This window comes from Annulohypoxylon truncatum (assembly GCF_022578515.1).
Source record: "Annulohypoxylon truncatum strain CBS 140777 unplaced genomic scaffold F4807scaffold_17, whole genome shotgun sequence".
Taxonomy (NCBI): domain Eukaryota; kingdom Fungi; phylum Ascomycota; class Sordariomycetes; order Xylariales; family Hypoxylaceae; genus Annulohypoxylon; species Annulohypoxylon truncatum.
Window position 1 is genome coordinate 18,565 of NW_025953803.1, and position 24,992 is coordinate 43,556.

The 24,992-nt window shown below is 47.9% G+C and overlaps 7 protein-coding genes across 7 annotated transcripts; 4 read left to right on the top strand and 3 right to left on the bottom strand.

The window, feature by feature from the left end:
• The first annotated feature begins 676 nt into the window (after window positions 1-676).
• On the top strand, window positions 677-1,971 carry F4807DRAFT_426401 (uncharacterized protein). Its single transcript, XM_047998051.1, has 3 exons — window positions 677-826; window positions 887-1,161; window positions 1,214-1,971. Exons 1-3 carry the CDS (start codon window positions 804-806, stop codon window positions 1,780-1,782), a joined length of 867 nt encoding a protein of 288 aa, XP_047853866.1. The 5' UTR covers window positions 677-803; the 3' UTR covers window positions 1,783-1,971.
• A 291-nt stretch (window positions 1,972-2,262) lies between these two features.
• On the top strand, window positions 2,263-6,291 carry F4807DRAFT_426403 (uncharacterized protein). The gene has a single exon (XM_047998052.1). It carries the CDS (start codon window positions 2,318-2,320, stop codon window positions 6,008-6,010), a length of 3,693 nt encoding a protein of 1,230 aa, XP_047853867.1. The 5' UTR covers window positions 2,263-2,317; the 3' UTR covers window positions 6,011-6,291.
• F4807DRAFT_426405 (MFS general substrate transporter) lies at window positions 6,292-8,689 on the bottom strand. Its single transcript, XM_047998053.1, has 2 exons — window positions 8,113-8,689; window positions 6,292-8,013 (listed from the first exon to the last, which is right to left on the bottom strand). Exons 1-2 carry the CDS (start codon window positions 8,374-8,376, stop codon window positions 6,565-6,567), a joined length of 1,713 nt encoding a protein of 570 aa, XP_047853868.1. The 5' UTR covers window positions 8,377-8,689; the 3' UTR covers window positions 6,292-6,564.
• A 226-nt stretch (window positions 8,690-8,915) lies between these two features.
• F4807DRAFT_426413 (cytochrome P450) lies at window positions 8,916-11,716 on the bottom strand. Its single transcript, XM_047998054.1, has 4 exons — window positions 10,963-11,716; window positions 10,069-10,895; window positions 9,583-10,008; window positions 8,916-9,466 (listed from the first exon to the last, which is right to left on the bottom strand). Exons 1-4 carry the CDS (start codon window positions 11,185-11,187, stop codon window positions 9,274-9,276), a joined length of 1,671 nt encoding a protein of 556 aa, XP_047853869.1. The 5' UTR covers window positions 11,188-11,716; the 3' UTR covers window positions 8,916-9,273.
• Window positions 11,717-12,025: 309 nt separating this feature from the next.
• Window positions 12,026-13,567, bottom strand: F4807DRAFT_460565 (putative aminotransferase; the record flags this gene model as incomplete). Its single annotated transcript, XM_048001541.1, has 3 exons — window positions 12,026-12,448; window positions 12,535-12,677; window positions 12,736-13,567. The coding sequence occupies 3 exons, from the start codon at window positions 13,565-13,567 to the stop codon at window positions 12,026-12,028; spliced, it is 1,398 nt and encodes a 465-aa protein (XP_047853870.1).
• Window positions 13,568-13,950: 383 nt separating this feature from the next.
• F4807DRAFT_460566 (putative short chain dehydrogenase/ reductase) lies at window positions 13,951-15,131 on the top strand (the record flags this gene model as incomplete). The annotated part of the gene is made up of 4 exons (XM_048001542.1): window positions 13,951-13,980; window positions 14,066-14,132; window positions 14,182-14,604; window positions 14,671-15,131. The coding sequence occupies 4 exons, from the start codon at window positions 13,951-13,953 to the stop codon at window positions 15,129-15,131; spliced, it is 981 nt and encodes a 326-aa protein (XP_047853871.1).
• Window positions 15,132-16,234: 1,103 nt separating this feature from the next.
• On the top strand, window positions 16,235-24,454 carry F4807DRAFT_426419 (fatty acid synthase S-acetyltransferase). Its single transcript, XM_047998055.1, has 6 exons — window positions 16,235-17,114; window positions 17,169-17,676; window positions 17,739-21,932; window positions 21,993-22,277; window positions 22,325-22,737; window positions 22,811-24,454. The coding sequence occupies exons 1-6, from the start codon at window positions 16,354-16,356 to the stop codon at window positions 24,198-24,200; spliced, it is 7,551 nt and encodes a 2,516-aa protein (XP_047853872.1). The 5' UTR covers window positions 16,235-16,353; the 3' UTR covers window positions 24,201-24,454.
• The last annotated feature ends 538 nt before the right edge of the window (window positions 24,455-24,992 follow it).

Sequence of the window (24,992 nt, forward strand, 5' to 3'; positions counted from 1 at the left end):
AAATAACGCGTGGCTTTTGTTTATAGAGGGGGGTTTCCTCCCCAGGCGGCATACCTTGGCGGTGACGGCGTTCTATTTTACTTGCTCTTCGGTTTTCTTTTTCCCCTTTTCCTTTTTTAACATGGCCACGAAGAGGGTTAGTCCTGAAGAAAGGGCGGCCGATGACGAGACATTCCGTTACTGAGTTATAGGCTGTAATAGAAGAAGAGACGCATGATGACGATTTAACTACCGAGTTGAGTTCTCGCGGACGAAGACGGGTTGTCTTTTTGAGAGGACCTCGCTTGTTGTTTTTTAATGGCGATTGTGGTACCTACCTTGTTTATAATATGCGCGCCGCGGGAGTGAGAGAAACGCTCACGAGATCAGGGCCTAAATACCAGGTATTAATATTCAGAACATTTCAGTACTGCGGTCTTATGGATTCGTATGCGAGCGGCTGAGGATGCGATGGGTACCTTAGGTACACGAGGCTTTCGGCTAGGCGCTTTGGTGTGCCTAGGTAGGGGTAGATATGCAACCTCCGTAGTCGTTGTCACTTCTCAGATTCTTAGGAGGCTTGTCGGGGCGTTTTATTGGGTAACTTAGCATGTAGTATTTATCGCCAGCATTTCACGGCATAGACTCTTGTTGGTTGGTTTGAACAGTTGACCTGCGACCTGCAGCCTTTCCCCGCAAGCTGTAGAGCCTGAGCTTTACGTGCAAACGAAAATGCTTGCTTTACATCCAACTTATTGAAGTTTCCTATCTAATAATTTCTAGGCCTCGTCCTTCTGTGGTGAACTTCGGATTTGATTCTAAAGATGCCTAAAGTTTCGTACGACGTGTAAGTCTGTTACCAATCGCGACAATGCACCCGATGCTAATCAATGTGTGTGGTTTATAGCATCGCGGCCTCGAAGCCGTTCAGGTTTCTCGTCGGGCCGGATAAGAAAGAGTGTTTCATGCACGCTAACCTAGTCGCGCGAATGTCTAAGCCCCTATGGACACTAGTGAATGGCAAGTGGAAAGAGAGCGAGGGATGTTTGGTAGATTGGTCCGACGTGGACGAGGAGACCTTCGTTCGGTTCTGCGAATTTTCTTACACGGGCTATTACCAGGCCGCCGAGCCTTTTTCTATAGAGCCCCCTACGCCGACTCCGCCGGAGGGGAAGGAAAGTGGTACGAAGCTGATATCCCTCTAGTACAACATAGTCACTAACACATATTGAAGATAAACGACGTATGGAGACACCGAGTAAAAGTATACCATTGATGATAGAAGAGCCAGCGCCAGAGCTAATGGTAAGGGATTCATGGGGAACCCTTATGAGGCCACCAAAAAAAATCACAACAACCTCCAAGAAAGATGTTATGTTGGATGATTTCAAGAGATATGTTGATGAGGCAGTGCCAGACAGTGCACCCTCGGAAGCATCAAACACAAACCCCTTGATGAACTACTCTGAAGTTTTCTTGTCTCACGCTCGTTTATACGCTTTTGCCGACTGCTACGCTATTGACGACTTGACGAAACTATGTATTCGCAGATTGCACCGTGCATTACTGAATTTCAATCTCCACGGGGGAACGAGGGCGGCCGATGTTGCAAAGCTGATCGACTTTTCGTACAAGAACACGCGGAGTGATACGGTCAAGCAAGACAAGCTGAGGGGCTTACTTTCCGCATACATTGCTTGTCATGTTGAAGAGATCTGGCCTAACCTCTACTTTCGAGATGTTATCGAGTTGGGGGAAGTAGCAAACGATATCATCGGCAAATTACTGAGAAGGTTGGACTAGTCATACCTGCTCCAGGAGCAGACATTGATAGATAGGTTAGGAAGACGCAGTGGGTCAAAAGTTTGCGTGATACTTTACGCGGTCTCGACGACGACTACGTTATTGAGGTCCTAGATGGCAAGCTCTACTAACAATTGTATCAACTTACATCTTCTCATCCTCAACAATTCTTCGCATTATATTAGCATCGTGAAAATTGTGTCTACTGAAAAGAAAATATTTCGTTAATGGTTCATCTACTTTCTATGGATGAGGAGCTGGTCTTCTTCCATCACCTATGAATCTCCTTGGACATGGCGCCAAATACTGGAACCCTTCACTGACGGATAGGTAGCTTTAAATACACATGTGTATGCGCCACGCCAGCGCATAGTAGGCGCGCTCTCGATATTACAGGGGTGCGGATCCCTTAGTATCAGCTGGTATATATGGCCCCTCAAAATCGAAGACCAACCCAGAACGAGACCAGCCACAGAGTAACTCGTCTCTTCAACTTCACTATTTATAACATGCTCATATTTGAAACAACAATGATATGGATCCAGTGAGCGCAATCGGCGTGGCCGCTGCCGCTGTACAGTTCGCCGAAATTGCGATTAAAATTACGAAGCGCATTGCCGTCTTCGCAGTATTGCGCGATGTACCAGAGGACGCCGAGGGGCCTAAGGCTTTTGTAGAGCGCCTGCGCAGCCAGCTTGGCCTTCTCAACACTACCATTAGACGAATCGAGGAAGGGCTCATGGGCTCTAACGAGAGCTTGCAAGACAGCGAATTATTAGAGCTCAGGGATTATATATCGAACCTCAACCGCCACGGCAAGAGACTTGATGGATTGCTCAACAAGTATCTCCCGAACGATGGCGCTTCGGCCCCCGCTAGGCTGCTAGCAGCTCTGAGGAGTATCGCATCTGACACTGAGATCAAGTCCGCGATGGATGGCGTCAACGAGCTACTCCCACTATTGACCACATTCCTTCTCACTTCGATATTCGCGAAAGGCAGTCTCGCTTTTAGCCAGTCTAGGAATATTGGGGTTGAATTGGGCCGTGGTCCTACGCACCCAAGTTTCAGCGCGATCTATCAGGTTTCCCGCCATGAGGTCCGGCATTTTATTGACAGGCCTGACTTATTGACCGAGATCGATCGCATTTTCGGCACTGAGCAGACACAATTGCCTAAGATTGCCATATTACAAGGCATGGGCGGCCAGGGGAAAACACAACTTGCTATCCGGTACTGTGGAAAAGCTCGCCTCCAAAAGAAGTTCCAGTGCATATTATGGGTAGATGCTTCTACTAGGGCCTCGACGGTGCGTGGCCTGGAAGAAATCTCGGAAAACCTCAACGACAGCAATCAGACTTTGTTGGACTCCGACGCTCGGGTGGCATTTGTGAAGCGCAGGTTGACGGCCGCGAATCTATCGTGGCTCCTAATATTCGACAACTACGACAATCCTGCTGCATTCGATCTTCGGGAGTATATACCTAAAGGTACCCTTGGAAATGTACTGATTACTAGTCGAAGTGAGGATCTGGAGAGGGTTGGGCCGGTGATGCGCATTTCCGGCATGACTGAGGACGAGGCAATTAAATTGCTATTCACGCTACTCAATCATGCCGACAACGAAAGGAACCGGACCGCTGCGGCTGACATTGTTAGGCGACTAGGTTATTTACCTCTCGCTATCGACCAAGCCGGCGCATATATGAAGGCTGAAGGTGTCCCCTTGGCAGATTTCCTCCATTGCTATGAGCAATCTGCGAGGGATGTCCTTGAGTCGGTTCCGAATTTATGGGAGTATTATGAATCTACTACCAATGAAAATGGAGAGGGCATGAAAAATACTACGGCGAAAACGGTGTTTACGACATGGAATTTGTCATTCACGTTATTGAAGCCTGATACCTCCGTAGGTGCTTTGATGGTTACCATCCTTTCACTACTAGCATTTTTCGACGAACACGCGATATCAGAAGAATTCTTCGAAGTTTATTACTCCGCAAAGAAGCCTGACCAGCAACCGGAATGGATATCTCTCTTCACCGACGAGGAAGGCCGTTGGTCAAGCAAAAAATTCGACAGTGTGATGAGGACGTTCCTGCGGCTGTCGTTGATTACTTCACTCAACACAGAAAGGGCAGACACCAAATATGCTTTGATATCTCTTCACCCTCTTGTCAAGGATTGGATCAATCTGCGCCAGGAAAAGAGCATCCACAGGGCGAATTTTACGACATTCACGAAGATTCTAGCGGCTAATCTCTCGGCAACATTCTGGGAAGACTCGGTTTTTATTTGGGGGTTTCGAATATCTGTCGATCAACGGCGGCGATTAGCTGAACATATGACACCTTGGATGGATATGTTTAAACGGCATAAATCAGATATGCGGCCTACTATTATCTGTGCAGAGCCTGAGCGGGACTTGACGACTATTACGGCAGAACAACTTATAGCTAAATTCATTTATGATATCGACCAACATGAGAATAGCTATGAACTGTCGCGCTGGCTTTGGGAGTCATGTGACATATCGAATAAACATATGCTGCGAGTCAAGTTCGACGCAGGCAACCAACAAGTCATATCTCTTCGCGCAACGGACGAGGCGAGAGACAAGAGTCGAGAACTTTTGCAATATTGGAACTCAGTACTTGGTGCAGATAGCTCGACAGACTACATGCTTCATGAGAGCCGTCTCGTCTTCGTCACGTCGCTGGTACAAAGTGTCCATGTAGAGGACAAGCAGGAATGCATCGACACCTGCAAGGTCGAATTGGAGAGACTACCGAACGACGAGGAAAATATGCCACTTAGACATCGTTTGTTAACCGAACTCGCATATGCGGCGCATTATTGCTACCAGAAAGATATCTATAAAAAGACGTGTGAAATCATGTTAGACGAGACGGGGAAACGTGGTGGTGACGACTACCGGAAGAAAATATGGTCTCATAGAGTCTGGGACGCCGTCGTGATGATCGTTACTGATACCTTCAACGACCCAGACCTCGCAGATCGCCTCAGTCTTCTTGCGCTTGAGTGGGCGAATGAAAAATATGGTATAAATCAAACTTACATCGTTCGATTCTACCTTTTAAGGGCGCGAGTCCTCCTGAATATGGGGAGGTTCGTTGAAGCTGAAAAGATGACACGAGATTGTATCGCGATCGGTGGAGTCAATCGCAACCACTACATCCAAATCCACCAGATACTAGGCCACATCCTTAAGCGTCAGGGGAGATTCGAAGAAGCCTACGAAGCTTACAATTCGGCCCTTCTACAAGTCCAGGGGTCAAAGGTGCAAAACGAAACATTGAACCTGCTGGATTCATGCGGAGAGGTTGCCAGCTGGTTCAACCTTGGACTTGCCGATTCCCATTACACGCTAATGCTATCGCTTGCTAAGAATATACACAATTGGAATAGTGTAATCTACACCACAACGAGGTTGTACTGGGTCAAAGTAGCAATTGGAACCAAGGTCGCTTTGCAGGACGCCGTGGAGCTGCTTCTCGACGCACTGACAGTGTATGGAATTGAAATTGTCTACCAAAAAGATTACACGCAACCGACGCTTCTGAGAGAAATTCATACTACTATACATTTAGACGAGCCAGAGTCAGTGGAACATTCAAATGGAAACGAGGCGGTTCATAAAGCACTCACGGAGGACTTTGGTGGCTTATACTGTTGTGGCCTTGATCTTTTAAATTGGTTGGCAGCGCGACTGCTAGGGACTGGGCATATCAACGCGGCTGAACGCGCTTTTCAGCTCGCTAAATCCGAATTCGAAAAAACCGCAAATATGGATGACTACGCAATAACACGATTTATCAACGGCATCTTTGATTACACGAGATTGCGTTTTGTAGTTGACAAAGACGTCCGAAGAGTACGAGACATCCTAGACTGGGGGAGGATCGTCATTCGTACAAGGGTGAAGGGAAGCATGGAAGAATACGACGGTTGGTGGGAGTACCAAACGACGACTCTTCTGGATCTAATTGAGACTCCTATACAACGTGCTAGAAGGAGGCAATCTAAGGCGATACGGAAGATATCTCATAGATTCTCGAGTATCATGAGTTTGAAGCGCTCTAATTCACGTTCACGCCTGTCATTACAGCATGGGTTGGTTCCCGCACACAATATCACTGCTTCACCAGCTACGCCGGTCGTACCTCAGACACAAAGCGACTCCATGGCAGGTGCGTCTCAGTCATGATCGGATTTTTCTGAGATGCGTCACATATTACGATTTATGAATGACATAGAGGGACTTATACGACCCTAATCATCCAGATCAGGGTAAGATCATTTCATGGAATAGTTTTGCTAGAGCTACGATGGGTTGAACATGTAGAAATATTTCGACTTCAAGTTTGAATTGTCATTATCAATGAGGATTAGCGTGGCGTACGGCTCTGATTAAGTATGAGGAGGAGGCGAAGCGTGAGTGTAATGGTTTATAGAACAAGCACCTAATTGAATCAATCTTGAATGCGCTACAACCTCCTTTTCTAGAGTCAATAGGTACTTTTCTAGGTACCTAGTATACATTACTGCTTTTTTATTATGTTATTATAGAGGAGCAGTCCGGGAAAGCTCCCTCTCTATTAGTATTTTATGGTGGTACCTTTTAATATCCCAATCATTAACACATTACATCGATATATACTATATTCCATAAGAGTCCTATCAGTAAACCTAATCAATCCGTTACATTCCTTCCAAGCGGTCCGTATCCCACGTTCACGTCATTAATTATTGCATAGTAAGTTAAGTCTCGAAAGCCTGGCGCCCGCGGTCTGTTCGCTGTAAGCTCAGCTCCTCTGTAAGAAGAGAAGACACGAGGCCAAGTCCGGAGAACCCAATCATGACGTAGAAAACGGCGCGCATGGCTGTGAGGTAAGTTTGTACAACGGGGCCGAGGATGTCGGCGGGGAGATCTAGGGTCCGTAGCATCGGGATGAAGGCTACGGCGTCGTGGGCGTCCCTTAGGGCGGCTAGCGACTCGGGAAGTCCCCCGATGGTCGCGATGACCGATCCGAACACGCTGCTAAATACCGTCGACCCAATAGCCAGTCCGACTAAACCTCCAAGACACCGCATTGTGAGAAGCAGCGCGATGGCGTGGCCGGTATCATCGACGCTTGGCACACTCGCCTGCATGGGGATATGTAAGAGGCGCAGAAGAGCACCGATACCTATACCCCAGATGATGGGTATGCCGTAGCGCATGCCGGTGGACGACGACTCGTCCAGAAGGATGAACAGGCCTGTCCCCAGCGTCACTAGTGCCCATGCCAGCCATATCCTATGCTTATACCCGAAGCCGGCCTTTCCGATCGCGATTACAGAGCTGATAGCGCCTACAACGCTAGCGACGCTCGTAGGCAACAGGGAAACCGCCGACAAGATACGAGTGTCGAGCATGACGGCCTGATAGAAGAGGGGTAAGTATTGCAAGAGCGTATACAACGTCATTCCATGGACAAAACCACCACATAACGTCACTATCGCCGTCCTCGAACGGAAAAGTCGGTGTGGCATAACCGGCGCCTCGGGCTTGGCCTCGTAGATTGCGAAACCGGCGAGAACGGCGAAACCTAGGAGCAGCGGCAGGATTGTCTGATACGACTTCCACGGATACAGGGAGTCGGCCCAGCTTATAGGCAGGACGAACAACGTACATCCGACAGTGAATACCAACATACCACTCCAATCGAGGCGCTTCAGCTTAGTTTCGAGGGTCGATTCGAGTCGTTTGAGCTTGAGGAAGAAGAGCAGCAGTGGACAGGAGATGCCTAGCAGCGGCAGGTTGATCCATCCTATCCACCTCCAAGTGACGAAGTCGCTAAACAGAGCTCCAATGGTCGGACCAAGGATGCTCCCGATGGCAATGGGTAAGGACATGATTCCGAGGTATAAGGGACGCTCCTTCAGCGTTGTCATGTCGGAAACGATGATCTCGCCGAGAACGTCGAGCCCGCCACCGCCTAAGCCCTGGATTATGCGACCGGCTATGATAGCGGCCATATTACGAGCGAGGGAAAAGGTGAGGGAGCCGGCTGTGAAGAGAAGAAAGCCGACGTACAGAGGCGGTTTGCGGCCTATGACATCGGAAATGGTCGCGTATAGGGGCTGGCTGACAACAAGGCCTAAGAAGTACGCAATTCCCGCCCAAAACGACTCTAGCGTGGTCCCATGAAGCTCGGATGCGATGGCCTAGAATATGTTAATACACCTCTACAAGTTATATTCACCGTGCTCTGTGATGCTCTCTACAACATTCGAATTGGGGAAAAGTGGCTAGGTCCTACTTACGGGAATAGCCACGGCAAGAGTCGTAGCATCTAGGGAATATAGAAAGACTAAGATGTTGATAGCAAGAAAGGAGAGATAGAATCCCAGAGGCTTCCCCCGAGATTCTGCATCTTCCGCTGTGTTGGCGCCGGTTTCGACATCATTTGCTCCAGGCGCATAGGTCTCGCCCGGCCCGATCTCCGTCTGTTCTGTGCTAGCACCCGACGTCTTAGGCTCGGTGCTCGACGACTCTCTTGCGCCGTTATTCACAGCGGCGAGGGCCATTTTACTTTCGTAAATCTCAAGATAGAAACGAGACGCCTTTTAGGTCATTGATGTTGCACATGAAAAGAAATGACGTTGGACCTTAGCGTCAGCAAGCCGCGAAGCAAGGCGGGACTCGGATCCCGATAAGTGAGAATGACTGCAATTGAGCGACTGAATACTTAGTCATGGACAAATGCCAAAGTCGAGGCACCGCTTAGTCCAGTGTCGACATAGCTAATATATCAGCGACATATCTTCGCTTGCCTGTGCCACGTGAACTTGACTTAGGAATGGGCTGACTATAAGTGTTGGTTTCTGTTGGTGTTTTTCTCCGAAGTCAGATTTGAGCATGGGTCATTCGAGCCGGACCGCCGGCCGGTTGAACTAGGACATAGGAGAATACCCCTTAAGGAAATAGGCTAAGCCGGAAATGGCGTTAGCGCAGCTAGAGCTAGAGTTTGGTAGGCCCAGTTTTATTCTTCGAATCTGTTTCCAGAGTTAACGAATGCACTTAAGCGAAATTACAGAGGACAATGCCGATCATTCCGTTAGGCAACTACTTTTCAAAGTTCTCAACTTCATTCATTACAACTCTTGATAAGCTACTGTCTACATCCTATGATATGAAGAGGCCTCCTATCCCCTTAACTGGCAATAGTCGGTGACCATCGCCGAGGCTCAAGTCGTAAGACACAGCTAGACGAAAGGGAAGTAGAACGGGATTCCTAACATTACCCGGACGACGATGTGCAGCCAACTTAGGTAGGGATCAACAGGCCGGGTCCTAATCCGACTGACCTTAACGGACTCCTGACAGGACAGTGATATCATTTTACATTGTATCTGCGATGACGCCCAATATTCTTGTTGCACTACTTTTCTTACGGACGTTATGCTTGGCGCTATTAGGTAAGCTTATTCGTCCTTGATCAGTTTGAGCATCACGTGTAAACCATACACCGGAGCTAAAGTGATGGCACCGCCTGCTATAACGTCTTTCTCGTCCATGTCGAGTTTCCACTCGAAGCGGGAAATCAGGGCTGCCAGGAGGCACCTCAGTTCGGCCCTAGCGAAGGTTTGCCCAATGCAAGCTCGCGGGCCATGTAAACTACGAAGACGGAGGTCAGTCGGGTCCCAAGTACATCCCGCGAGCAGGGCACGTTCTAGGAACTGAGGTAGCCCAAAAGGGGGAGGAGACGGGGACAAGGGTAAAGTAATGCGTACAAGCTGAGGAATTCATAGTTACTGGTAGCGCCACCTGTATTATTCGGGCGTCCATCCTTCTCGATCCACCGCTCAGGTTCAAACTCGGCCGCACTTGGGCCCCAAAACGTGCGGGATCTGTTGATCAGCCATGGTGAGATTAATATTTCGGTGCCCTTCGGAATGGAATGACCGGCCAGGGATGTGTCTCGAGCTGCGACTCGGATGGTGACCGGGATGCTTGGATATAGACGAAGCGTCTCGTTCAGCACTCCATTGAGAAATGGAAGGCGCTCTAATGTTCCCGAGATATCTAATTTGCCATCCACTGGATTCTCGGTAGATGCAAGTGCATCGCGGACTTCGCGTTGTAACCTGCTCTGCCGAGCCGGGTCGAGTGCTAGTAGATAACACGCCCAAGTCAAGGAAAGTGCGGACGTATCATGCCTAGAGATACATTTAGTTTGATCTACATCGTTGGGGCGGCGTACTTATTGAGATACATACCCTGCTGCTAAATACGTGAGGAGTTGATCGCGGATAGCAGTGTCCGAGAAATTTCCAGATTTGATAAGCAGCGACATGATATCGATATTATCGCCGTCGTTCTTTCGAATAGCCTCTCGTTTATCACTAACGAGCTGGCTACAGGTACGCCGTAATGTTGATCCGGCATGTTCGAAAGCTTGATTCATCTTCCAAGGAAGCATTCGGACGAATCGAACGGAGAACCACGCTGACAGGATGAAATATACCAGCATCTCTTTGCTCGGGTTGAATATAGTCTCATAGCTTTCCACTAGAGGATCATTCGAGTTGTTGAGTGTGTTGAAGTCTCGTCCTAGCCCAGCGATGCCGATGATGTTGAGGGTGACTTTACTCGCCCAGCGGGACATCTCAGCCTTCCCCATCAAGGGCTCAGTGGCCACATCATCCTCAGAATGCTGCTTTCTGATATTCTCTTCCAAAGCATCAGTGAATGCAAGCGAGTTCTTCCATATCATAGGATATAAATCCTTGATGCGGCGAAAGCTGAATGCACCAAGACTGTTCTTCCTGAGAAACTTGTGGTCTTCTCCCTCCGCTGTAACTAATCCACTTCCTATTACACCACTGAGAAACTTGCGCATATTGTGAGGCTTCTCGAAATCATATGAGCGGTGCACTAGTAGGTCTGCCAATACGGATGGCCCAGTGATCAGTAAGCGACTTTCAGTTACCTCCCTCAGCGCTACGATGCCGTCGTTCGGTACATCTTGAATTATATCCAACAGCAGCTCAGCCTGTGTTACCTTGGTGGCCAGCCGAGCGTAGATCATTCGGGGTAACCACCACTAGACAATTATTGTGTTAATCTATATCCAGTTCGCATTCTATCCTATGGGAATTTGGCGAACAGACCTTGGGCCTCGGGAAATGTCGCAAGGGACTGATAAAATCAGGATATATGATCGTGGAATATACGAATAAAATGGCATAATTAACGATAAAGACAAGCGCAATTAACTTGACGGTTTCTTGGAAATATGTGGTACCAATATACTTGGGCAACACCTTTGATATCAGTATTGATTCAATGCCAGCTACAAGAGTGGCGCCCTGCAGGCTGAATATTGATGTAGCCATCCTCTCGTTAACGTCTGGTGTCGGCTTTGCCGTGAAATAAAATTTATAAAGCCCTAGAATGTTTTTGGGATTATTTTGGAAATAAAAAGTAATTTTCTAACGAATTTAGAAAGAAACCATTGGGCTGAACAGTGCATCCTTCTCTCCTATGGCATCGGTGAGCCATATTCGTTGGTCAATGGATCATCCCTAATCGTCAGCTCTTGAACATAACCCCTGCCTCCTATGCTATTCGGCCGAAGACCCTAGAAACTACTTAATTTGATATAGGTATGATAAATTCTCTAGGAATAACCTTGGGAGACAGTCTCCGAGTATTCTACCCTAAACTGCCTAATTAGCAGACGAAGCAATGATCCAAGAGGATCTTTAGCAAGTAGAATATATAATATGTGGTGGGAACGACATTATGATTAGGTAGATGCCGACCTAGCTGTGTAGGTCCTAGGGCAAGTGTAGCTCGGCGCCGGTACTCGGGTCCCTGCATTAGTCGGTTCCTCTACTCCGGGCACTCCGGGTTCCAATTGTAGCTGCTGCATCTATCATAGCAGTTCTTGTGAAGGTTGCACCTGCCCATTAGAACCCCGCGCGGCCGGATTCCGTGTCGAAGCAAAGCGGATTCCGTGGCCGACCCCGCCCTTGGCAGGGTTGTTGTAATAAACAAGATATTTCCGATTACATAATCCAGGATACAATATTCTCTAATCGGGGCTCTTGGAAGATTAATGCATTAATGCATATTGGTTATCTGATTATTTTCTAGGTACCCTAATGAATCCGCCGCCATTACCAACTCATTTTTAAAAATCGTTACGGACTTATATGAATACTATTTGCTTTATACATCGGCCATCAGTGCATATATCTGCTGAGCAGCTTTGGGAACCTTCGACTTTCCCTCCCCCTTTTCGATGTCGATCATCTCCTTGGCCCATTCGCAGATTGAATTAGCCAGCAACTCTACCTCTGCTTCGGTATTCCTAGCATGGAACATGAGTCTAATTCTGCTTTGACCCTTAGGAACAACAGGATAGTCGATAGGAAATGCCGATATCTTTGATAATTGAAGGTGAAAAACTAGCCAGAAGTTGTAACGCTGGCGAGTCCACACCGGGACAATATGGGTCATAAAATCACGAAACTCCCAATTATCGCTGATAGGGATCGATAGGATGCCCATATCATTGGCCTCATCCCAAATTTCATGGGATGTTATGGTCGTCAGGAAGTGCTTGACCAGATCCTGAATCTTCTCTTGAGACTATCCTCAATGTTAGACTCCCTTTTCATCCACATTGCAAAAGAGAAAAGTAGGTATCTATGAAAATATAATCGAAACTTTCTCACCTCCTGTGTCGCACCGGACTTTAAAAGATTATACGCAGAGCGAATTGCGGCTACTGCAGGGAATGAGGGAGCAGTGGTGTAAATGACGGAGCGCGCAAAATTCAGAATCGCTAGCCTCACAGACTCGCTTCCTAATATAACAGCTAGGAAATATGGCTAAGCATTATTAATCAATCAATGTGGCGGTCGATTGAATCTTACCTCCCGATGAAGCCAGCGCCTTTCCGAAAGTATGTAGTCGGATTGCGATCTTGTCTTGAATGCCGAGCTCGCAAATGAGACCGGCGCCGTTTGGGCCTATTATCCCAGTCGCATGAGCTTCATCCACGATGAACACCGCATTCTTTTTCGGGCAAACTTCGTTGGCGATATCGATAAGCTCTTCTATAGGACAGATGTCTCCGTCCATACTATATATCGATTCAACGGAGATTAGCACCGAGCGCGACCCATCCCTGATCATGGACTGTGAATCGACGACGGATGCCAACGTGTCCCTAAAAGAATCTACATCATTATGGCGGAAAGGCATTCTGCAGAGAGCCAGGCTATGGGTCATGCCGTCATGTGTGCTTGCATGGACGAGCTCGTCGTAGACAATGGCATCTCCTGGTCTCGGGATAGCAGTATAGATGGCACCGTTGGCTTCATACCCCGAATTCAAGATAATGGCACTTTCCGCGCCGTGAAAGCCGGCGATTTCCTGCTCGACCTGCTCAATGTAGTCATAATTCCCATCCATCAGCCGAGAGCCCCCAGCATACAAGGAAAAGTCAGGGTGTCGCGCAAGTTCCTCTAGGAACTCGGTGCGCAACTGTCCTGAGGACCCCAAGGCAAGTAGATCATTGGAACAGAAGTCAACAGCCTCATCCGTCTTCCACGAGCTCTTTGTTCTCGTAGCCATGGCATGGTCAGCCCTTCGCACGTCTAGAGCCTCTTCGAGATTTCGATAGAAAGTGGGGGCATCTTTCATTCGTGGGGCCTTCGGTTTCTGGGCCTTGATCCACGAAGCAAGGAACTCTGGCGGGGACATCTTGAATCAACAAGGTCTGGCGAATGATAATTCAGCCCCTTGCAGTAGTTTAAGTCCTATATGATGGATTCTTGTTACCAGCAACGAATCGAGGTATTTGTGAGGCCAAATTCCATTCGAACCTGTCGAGTAGGGAAGTAGACTCCGCTGTAACGCGTGTGAGCCTGTATCCATCCCGTCTCGCCCGAGTTGATCTTAGGTTACATTCGGCAGCGGAACCCGACCAGGATCGTAGCAAATCGTCAGCACGATTGGGTTGGTGGGTCATTGTGGACGTCCCGTCCAACTTCCGCAGCAGGTCAGAACTCCATGGGTCTATGAATGCGGCTGACGAAAACTACAACACCCCGGTATTGCATTATTCAAGAAATAAAGACGGCATCATGGGTGCACCAAAGACTTTGAAAGGAAAGGTAGGGAGTTTCCGTGATTAAATGATATGATGTTTCTTGAAAGCCGCAAGGCAACCTTGGAAGGTAGTGCTAACGTTATGCACAGACTGTTTTTGTTACAGGGGGTTCCGGGGGGCTGGGTAAAGCAATATCTAAGGAGTTAGCTGCACGAGGTTAGCAATATGATTAAGCCATTATCCCCTCTTTGACTAACTCATACAGGTGCTCACATTACGATATTTGCTCGTAGAGAAGGTCCCCTTGAGGAGGCGAAGAAGGACATACTCACTGCTCGCTTGAGCGAGGACCAGGAGATCAATGCCGTATCGCTGGATCTCGCTGATGCTTCAAAGGTTGATGAAGCGTTCAGAGCCCAACCCCGAATTGCAGATGTCCTGTATTGCTCGGCGGGCGGGAATCATTCCGAGAACGGCTTTCTTGCGGACATCGAAGCCAAAGACCTTGACAATTGCATGAAAAACAACTATTATTCATCTGCTTACGCTGCCAAATCGTTGATTGACATGTGGTTGGCGGATGATAAGAAGGGATCGCCCCAAGGCGCTCAACCGCGATTTCGCCAGATAATCTTCATCAACAGTGCTGCTGCATTTCTGGGCATACCGGGCTCCATTGCTTATACGCGTATGCCCCCCCCCCCCTCCCCAATTCCTAACCCGAAGCGAGATATCTAACTTACACCTCTGACAGCTGCGAAATGTGCCGTCCGTGCTTTGGCGGACACGCTAAGAATGGAAGTCCTGCGCTATAACTGCCCAGCTTCAACCTACACCATCCACTGCGCTTTCCCGGCCGACTTCGTCTCTCCCGGTTTCGTCCTGGAGCAGAAGACGAAGACGCCGCTGACAAAGCGTATCCAAGGCTTGGATCGCCCTTTCGAGGAACTGGAGACCCGCTTTCCGTCTTCCGAGAAAGTTGCTACGCTCATCATCGCGGCGGTGGAGAGGGGTGAATTTATCATCTGCGAGGACTCGTTTGCTGCATCGGCCCTGTTTACTAATATGACTGGACCCTCGCCAAAGAGGGGCCTTGGGATCGTGGATTCCATCATGGGTTTGCTGGTCGGATGGGTCGTCTGGCCGGTCTTGAGAAGGAGATGGGAGTCTATGTGTAGACAGGATGGTGAAGAATCTAGGAAACAGGTAGAGTGAAACCTATGACATTGGGTCTGTTTATCTTACTGTCATTATGTCGTTACATTAATATCATGGGAAAGCTATCTGTTTCTGAGTCCATCTAATATTTAGCCCTTTCTTACCTAGAAAAGTGTCGAAAGTCCCGCTCCCGCAGATCGTAGCGCCTCTATAACGTCTTCAATAAATTTACTCTACAGCTCTTTATCATCTAGGTTCATCTCGCCAAGATCGATATCACATCCTATACATCTGCGTATGATGCGGAAATAATCAACCCCATATGCTTAACCACTTACTCAAGCATAGGTTAATTTCAGCAGGATGCTATAATAAAGTTAAAAGATGGCATGGACTACCATACCCCCATAATCATATAAGGGGTATTATTATAGCTAGTTTTGTGCCACCAGAAAAACAGGTTGGTAGAACGTTCAAACATGGTCCAGATAGACCACAATAAAGAAGAAAGATAAGAAGGGCAAAAGAAGAAGTGGTGAAGGATATTTATTGTACTGGCATTGAAAGAGATTTTGGAAGCTGCGGAAATAATTACCTAGGTACGCTAGCGTGGGTGCTAGCTTTGCTCCTTTACGGCTCTCAGGGTTAGCTAATATCTAGGAAATCCATCATTCTTGGATGTATTTCCTAGTCGCTTCTCATGGCTCACAAGTCCTGGTTTAAGGGAGACCGATGCAATGTGCATGAATTTGACGTCCATTTCATTTCACTGAAGCCGTATATCTTCGACTGTCATAAGACTACACCCTAGAATTTTCTTGGAGCAGGTTCACTAAATGGGCTGTAAGTGTTGAAGCTCTTAAGGCATTGGACAGTAATCTTCAGAGGGGCAATGCAAAATTCGACCAATCATCATTACGTTTCGTTGATACTAGTAAACTTTAGGGGTTGTTGCTAAGCCGAAGACCTCTGTATGAGCGTATGCTACATATGAGGTATGTAATAGAGTTTATTTCCTCTTAAATACATAATATTGCTATAGCCATATTTCCTAATAATAAGGCGTCGGGGCCGGAATCCGTGCTTACGGGCAAGGTTCCTTCGAGGGATAGGGGTTAATAATTCCGATTAATGCATACCATAGGCTCTAGGAGAAGGATGTAGTGTAAGATGCTGAATTGTAGATCTTATAGATCTATTAGATCTAGCAATTTATCCATATCCCCTCCAAGCTCCAAGCTAAGGGTATTTTCTGCGGAATTCCACAGAGCCTGGGATTATGCTTACTCCAAACACGACAACTTCGAACGGTGCGGGAGTCGAAGAGCATGTCGTCCCCAGTTGGCCGGAACCCAATGACAAGGTCATGGCCAATGAGTCTCCAGTCAATGGAAATGAAGGTACCAAGCATTTATCTAATGGTGTAAAAACCAATGGAAATCCTACCAACGGCGAATCTCTTAACGAGTGGTTGAAGAATGGCCACCATACAAATGGGCACAATGTTGCCGACGTGCCTGTTTGTAGCAACACCGGAAGCGGCACTATGCCCATTGCGATATGTGGCATGGCCCTTCGTCTCCCAGGTGGATTGACGACGCCTCAGGAGTTATGGGAATTCCTACTTACCAAGGGCGACGCACGTTCCCGGGTGCCCCAGACTCGATACAACCTATCCGCCTTCTATTCTCCTACTGGAAAACCAGGCACAGTTTTCACCGAGCATGGATACTTCTTGGATGAGAGTGTGGATTTAGGGGCGTTAGATACATCATTCTTTACGATGCCGCGGACAGAAGTTGAACGTGCAGATCCCCAACAACGGTTATTGCTGGAAGTCGCGAGAGAATGCTTTGAGGACGCGGGCGTTACTAACTGGAGAGGGAAAACGATAGGTTGCTATGTAGGGAATTTTGGCGAAGACTGGCTTGAGATGTTCACCAAGGAAACTCAACAATGGGGTCTGCACCGAGTAGTCGGCACTGGTGACTTCGTACTTTCGAACAGAATCTCGTACGAAATGGATTTGCGTGGACCGAGGTATGTCAACATCATTTGATCCATCATGCAATTTCTGACTAGGTATCTACGTAGCATGACTATTCGTACGGGGTGTTCGGCAGCCCTTGTGGGGTTGAATGAAGCCTGCATGGCTATCTCTAGGGGTGATTGCGAAGCTGCACTAATTGGTGGCGTCAACCTCATATTAGCGCCGAACATGACTACCGCCCTGACAGAACAAGGGGTCATCTCCAAAGATGGTTCCTGCAAGACCTTCTCAGCCGAGGCTAATGGATATGCTCGTGGTGAAGCAGTCACTGCTATTTACGTCAAGCCGTTGAGTGATGCTATTAGAGATGGAAACCCAATCCGAGCGGTCATAAGAGCGACATCACATAACGTGGATGGGAAGACTCCTGGAATGTCGCACCCTAGTACCGACGCGCAAGAAGCATTAATGCGAAGAGCTTACGAAGTCGCTGGCATAACGGACTTCTCACAGACAGCTATGGTGGAATGTCATGGTACAGGCACGCCGGCCGGCGACCCCATAGAGACTCAAGCTGTTGCTCGAGTATTTGGGGAATCTGGTGTTTACATCGTACGTATTACGCTTAATCGTGAACTCGCTCTTATAGGACTTTCTAACATCCTTGATTTCAGGGATCATCGAAGCCAAATCTAGGGCACTCAGAAGGCGCATCAGGGCTCGTAGCAATAATTAAGATGGTACTAGCCCTAGAAAACCGGACAATACCACCTAATATTCGGTTTACAACACCTAATCCAAAGATTCCGTTCAAGGAAGCGAAGCTCACGGTTCCTCTGGAACCTACTCCGTGGCCAGCTTCTCGACTCGAACGTGTGAGCATTAACTCCTTCGGTGTAGGTGGCGCAAATGCCCATGTGATTCTAGACTCTGCTGCTACCTTCAACGCGTCTGCCACAACACAGAGCACGCCTACTACACCACAGTTACTACTATATTCCGCGAATACCTCGAAATCACTCACCAGGGCTATTGATAATTATAAGCAATGGGTAGAAAAGCATCCGGATAAAGTTGCGGACTTAGCCTACACGTTGGCTCTACGGCGGGAGCACCTACAGCACCGAACATTTGCCATCGTCAACAATGGGGTGGCCGAGAATGCTGCACCACCTATCAAAGCGGCCCTGAAGCCCAATGTTGTGATGGTTTTCACTGGTCAGGGCGCTCAGTGGCCGCTTATGGGTAAGGAGTTATTACAGTCTAACGAAACCTTTAAATCCGCGATAAAAATGCTAGATCAACATATAAGAGCTGTAACGGGTAACGCGCCTCCTTACTCTATCGAAGAGGAGTTACTTAAACCGGCTAGGAAAAGTCGACTCAACACGGCAGAACTTTCTCAACCCCTCTGCACTGCTGTTCAAATTGCTCTCGTCGACACGTTCAAGGCCTATGGAATTGCGCCAAGTGCTGTTGTTGGCCACTCAAGTGGTGAGATCGCGGGGGCGTATGCTGCTGGTGCCCTTACAGCCGCAGAGGCAATCATCGCCGCCCACCATCGCGGTGCTGTAACAGCGAAGCAAAAGCGAGCGGGAGCTATGGCAGCCATAGGAATGAGTTGGGAAGAGACCGAGAAACACTTAACTCCTAATGTCACTATTGCTTGTGATAACTCGCCTAAAAGTGTCACAATCTCAGGCGACATGAAAGAAGTTAAGGCTGTAGTTGCGGTCATCAAGAAGTCAAACCGAGATGTATTAGCCAGGTTGCTACAAGTTGATAAGGCATATCATTCATATCATATGGCGGAGATTGGGGAAGACTATCTCTCATTGATCGGACAACAGGTAATCGGGAATGAGCCTACGGTTCCTTTCTTCTCCAGTGTGACGGGCAAACTGCTGAACGGAGAACGCAATCTGGGATCAAAATACTGGCGTGATAACCTAGAATCTCCTGTCCGATTCAGAGAGGCCGTTATTAGCCTATTAAAACATGAGGTCGGAAAGAACGCCGTTTTCCTCGAGGTCGGACCACATTCAGCTCTCGCGGGCCCCCTAAGGCAAATTTTCACTGAGGTCTCTTCACCCGCTCCATACGTTGCGGCGATGGCGCGCAATCAAAATTGCATATCTTCACTTTTAACCGCCATCGGAAAACTTCATTCACTTAACGTGCCGATCGATTTTGGTGCGGTATTTCCAAGTGGGACGTGTCTTCCAGATCTCCCTCGGTATCCATGGAATCACGAAGAGAGCTACTGGTACGAACCTCGGCTATGTAGGGATTGGCGTCTGCGGAAGCATCCGTATCATGACTTATTGGGAGCTCGTTCCACCGAGAGCACCGAGATCGAACCTGCTTGGCGCAATATGTTTCATCTTTCTAATGCGCCATGGATTCGTGACCACAAAGTTGGGGACGACGTGGTGTTTCCATTTGCTGGCTATATCGCCATAGCTGGAGAAGCTGTGAGGCAGATTAGCGAAGTAAACGAAGGATTCAGCATTCGGAATATCTTGGTTAGTATGGCTTTAGTCTTGGGTGAAGGCAAACCGACCGAGATGATCACTACTTTCCGCCCACATCGATTAACCAGTTCTCTGAATAGTTCGTGGTGGGAGTTCACTGTCTCTTCCTTCAATGGCCACATATGGACCAAACATTGCACAGGCGAGATAACAGCAATATCGACAAGCCTTAGACCGGCCGAAGCAATTAATGAGCTTCCCCGAAAAGTGAATGCGCGAAAATGGTATGAAACTATGCGGAAGTCTGGGTTGGATCTTGGAGCGTCTTTTCAATCGCTTGACGCCATAGAAACATCGACCAACTCCGAGAACCGAGCAACCGGAAGAGTGATCAATGGCCGACAGGGGGACGAGGCGAGTTATCATATTCATCCTACGGTTATTGATGGGACCCTGCAGATTATGAGCGCTGCTGCTGTGAATGGCTACGCACGCAAAGTCAAGAATTGGCTTCCGACAAGCATTGACAAGCTTAGTATCGTTCGGTGTGGTTCTGATATGATAACAAGCGTGTCGGCGAAGGCGACAAGTAACCATTCAATTCTCGGAAGCGGAAGCTGTACTTCTGGAGATCTTACAGTCCTCGAGGCCTCTGGCATTCGCATGACTCCTGCGGACGGCGCCCTTTCGAGTGATGTGGCGGATACTCACGCCGCAGCGCGATACGAATGGTGCCCTGACATAGACTTCTTAGATGTGAAGGATTTGATTCAACGACCAGTCGATCGCGCGCCTCATATGGCTCTAGTAGAGGAGCTTGGTTGCCTTTGCTTATTGTCTTCTCAACGAGCGCTCTCTAAACTAGGGGCTCACTTAGGTCACATACAGAAATATGCGACGTGGATTGCTTCACAGAATCAGGCGGAAGATTTAATTGGATTAGATGACGAATCTTTACAGGCCCAGATTGAACGACTTGCAGCTTGTCTCTCTGGAACTCCTGCTGCCTGTGTCGCTATCGTTCTTCTCCGGATATCGACGAAAATCGATCTCCTAGTGTCGGGTCAAGCATTATCAGATATTCTCTCGGATGACGAGCTTACTGGACTATATGAATTTATTAAACAGGCAGATATATCGGCGTTTATCCAATCCCTGGGCCACTCAAAGCCGAATATACAAGTACTTGAGGTCGGGACCGGAACAGGTTCGTTAGTAACTAATGTTCTTCAGAATCTTACTCGGTCTGACGGGCAAGTTCTTTGCTCGAATTATACCTTTACGTCTACCGGCTTTATTTCTGGGAAGGACCAGGAAAAGCCTTTCCCTAACATGGAGTACGCCACTTTAGATATCAGCAAGGATCTCGAAGAGCAAGAATTTGAAGGCCGCCAATACGATTTGGTCATTGCATCGAACGCCGTACACATAACCAAGAACATCCAAGAGAATCTGAAGAATATCAAGAAGCTCCTTCGTCCTGACGGTCGGTTACTACTACAGGAATTGTGTCCATCTTCAAAATGGATTAATTATATATTCGGATCTTCGCCTAACTGGTGGTACGGTAGCGCTGATGGCAGGCCAAGTGAGCCTTACATTGGTGTGAAGAGTTGGGAGTCCGAACTTCTGGCTGCAGGTTTCGGTCGAATTGATGGGATAATCTTGGACTCAGATGAACCGCACCAATTGACAGCGACTATGGTTGCAAGGCCTTCCAAGTCCACGGATGCTACGCAGAAATGCGTGACAGTGCTATGCGCAGAAGATGAAAGTGGCACGAGCGAGATCGTTAACCATCTGGAGAAGAACGGATACGAAATTACGAAATGTAAGGTAGGCGATTCCCCGCCTCCTGGACAAGACGTTATTTCTCTTCTTGATGTAGCCGGACCGTATTTCGAAGGGTTGGACTCTGCTCGTTTCGAATCTTTCAGAAAGTTCCTTCGTGGCCTTCAGGATGCCGGACTCTTATGGATCACGCCCCTTTGCCAGCTCGGATGTGAAGACCCCAGATACGCCCAAGTCCTTGGATTAGCGAGGACGATGCGCTCAGAGATGCTAATTGATTTCGCAACTTGCGAAGTTGACAATTTCAGTTCGGCAGCCGATAAAATAGTCCAAGTTTTGGCCAAATTCCAGAGGCGTGATGACGATGATGTCCTTAAGCCAGACTTCGAATACGCGATCCGTGAAGGGAAAATACAGGTTGGAAGGCTATATCCATTTGCCTTGAAGGATCAACTATTGGTATCAGAATCTAATGACAAGGCCGTTCTCGATGTTGGCACGCCAGGGCGCCTTAAAACATTACACTGGGTGCGACAACCACGCCAAGATATCCGTAGCGACGAAGTAGAACTTGAAGTGCACTCCGCTGGGTTGAATTTCCGGGTAAGACGATGCTTAGGGTATGACTTGATTATTATTTATATGCTAATAGCTGTATTCTAGGATATCTTAGTCGCCATGGGCATAGTCGAGCTCCCTGAACGCCAATTTGGGCTCGAGGCTGCTGGCATCGTGACCCGTGTGGGAGCCGATGTTAAGAATATCAAAGTCGGGGATCGGGTCTGTTTCTTGAAGAAGCATGCGTTTTCAACCTACCTCGTTAGCGAAGAAATGTTCTGTGCGAAGATTCCGGATCGCTTAAGTTTCGACGAAGCTGCATCCATGCTCATGCCCTATGTTACCGCTATCCACTCCTTGATAAATGTTGGGTGTCTTGAAAAAGGACAGGTAAGTCGTATCGACCTTTATCCTTCGGGCCTGCTAACAGTAAATAGTCCGTCCTAATACATAGCGCATGTGGCGGAGTTGGGCTAGCTGCCATCCAGATATCTCAGATGCTGGGAGCAGATATCTATGCGACCGTCGGTAATGATGAAAAGGTGCAGTTCTTGATGGATAACTATCACTTACCAAGGAACAAGATATTCAACTCTCGAAATGATTCATTCGTGGAAGGGATTATGCGCGAAACGCGGGGCGCTGGCGTTGATCTAGTTCTCAACTCCCTTTCCGGCGAACTTCTACATGCTACCTGGACCTGCGTTGCCGAATTTGGTTCTATGGTTGAAATCGGAAAGAGAGATCTGATCGGCAACGGAAAACTTGACATGAATGCCTTCTTGGCTAATCGTAGCTACTGTTGCGTTGATATCGACCAGCTCTGGAAGAAGCCGGCTTTGATGACAAGGTAAATAAACATTGGCACCGGGATTGCGCGATACTATATCAGGTTGACTATATGAGCTAACGAAATTATACAGACTTATTCGATCGACCATGGAGTTTTATGAAAAGGGGCTTACTACTTCTATCCAACCCCTGAAGATATTCCCAGCGACCGAAGCCGCAGACGCATTCCGATACATGCAAAAAGGACAGCATATTGGTAGAATCGGTATTTCTTTACGAAACTCAACAGAAGATCGTGATATCCATTTCGAGACCATTTCGAGACCTAAGACTCTAGACTTCGAAAGCTCCGCATCTTACCTTTTGGTTGGTGGACTTGGAGGCCTTGGGCGTGCAATCTCTACATGGATGGTCGACCATGGTGCTCGTGAATTGATTTACCTCTCACGAAGTGCCGGCGAAGGGCTAAGTGACGGATTATTCGTTACTGAGCTTAAAAGTATGAATTGTGATGTTAAGCTTGTGAAAGGAGACGTCACGAATCTCGACGATGTCGCCAAGGCAATATCGTCAGCAACATATCCATTGAAAGGCATCATTCAATTGTCCATGGTTCTTCGTGACCAAAATTTCGAGGCTATGACTTTCGATGAGTGGAATGTGGTAGTGGCGCCTAAAGTCCACGGAACTTGGAATCTTCACAATGCGACGATGGCAGCAGGAGCTGATCTTGATTTCTTCGTCCTGTTCAGTTCGCTTTCAGGGATCATTGGACAACCGGGGCAAGCGAACTACGCCAGCGGAAATACATTCTTGGACGCCTTTGCGCAGTATCGAAATGTATTGGGGCTTGCTGCCTCTGTTGTGGATATCGGGGCTGTTGAAGAGATTGGGTTCATTTCATCGCAACAAGGGCTAATGAACAAGATGAAATCTACTGGATTTAAAGGTGTTACTGAACAAGAACTTCTTGACGCGATGGCACTTGCCATGGCTCCTCCAGAATTTCGTAAAATTTGGTCCAGCGGTTCTCATTTTGTTGATGACAATACTTTCGTCCTTGGCCTCAGTTCGACAATCCCGCTTAGCAGCTCCACCAATCGAGCAATTTGGAGGAGGGACCGCCGCATGGCTGCGTATCATAACGCCTCGAGCGGGAGTGCAGACGCTGCCGCTTCTAACGAGATTCTAAAGACTTTTCTCGCTAGTGTTAAAGCCGACCCGTCTCTTCTCAAAGCAGCAGAGTCTTCTAAAACGCTTGCTCTTGAAATCGGAAAGAAGTTATTCGATCTACTACTCAAGCCACAGGAGGACTTGAACACTTCCCTGTCATTGGTTGATTTGGGCTTGGATTCGCTAGTAGCAATCGAGCTGCGCACCTGGTGGAAACAGGTTTTCGCCTTTGACATTAGCGTCCTCGAGATGCTGGGCATGGGTTCACTAGATGCCCTAGGCCAACATGCAGTAGAAGGCTTATTGAGGGTTTTAGTGGAAAATGTTGATCAAAAGGGTTCCGAATGAGGCCTGAGAGTCCCCCCCTGAAGGATGAACTAGGGGGCAACTTTGGATATCCTGGTGTCTTGTCTGTATTATTAGGTTCCTTTTGAAGATAGGCTCTATCAGCTGCCGTTTATGAAGTGCTATTTTCTCTCCGTCGCAGAGAATTATCATATGTCACATCCCAATCCTTCTCTATCAGCGTGAAGTGGACTAAGTCATCCTACCAGGAGATTTTCGCGCTGCTTGGCGATCTTGAACATGTACCCATATCCACGTCACAAATATGATAGGTAAACATATAGTTTTCAATTCACCGTTAAGTCTTCTCTGAAAAAGGGTCAATATATTAGGTAGGTACCTAGTAAGGGGTAGTTCCAAGATATGCTCACGGAGAGCTCCGGCTATCCCCTGAATGGGAAGACTTCCCCTATTCATGGTTTCTATCATCCGCCGTCGCACAATGTTTCTAATGTTGGGTTACCCCAGATCCCACAAAATGGCATCCAATCGCAAATAGCGAATACACTTGCAAGTTTGTCAACGTTGGAGCATTACAAATGATATTACTACATCTGCGGTTACCAATACCACCCAAGGGGTATGGGATCTATCGATCAACACATCAGGTTACATTCATAGGCGCATGTTTTAAATTCAAAATGTCACCTTTGAAGATCTGTTTCAACTTCTATTGGTCTTAATAAGATCGAAACGCACGTGGCAGTACAAGAGAATCGTGCGGAACAAGGAGCCGCCTTTACATGCACAACCGGACTCGATCCGATGTCACGGATCACCAATCTTGGCTCGGCC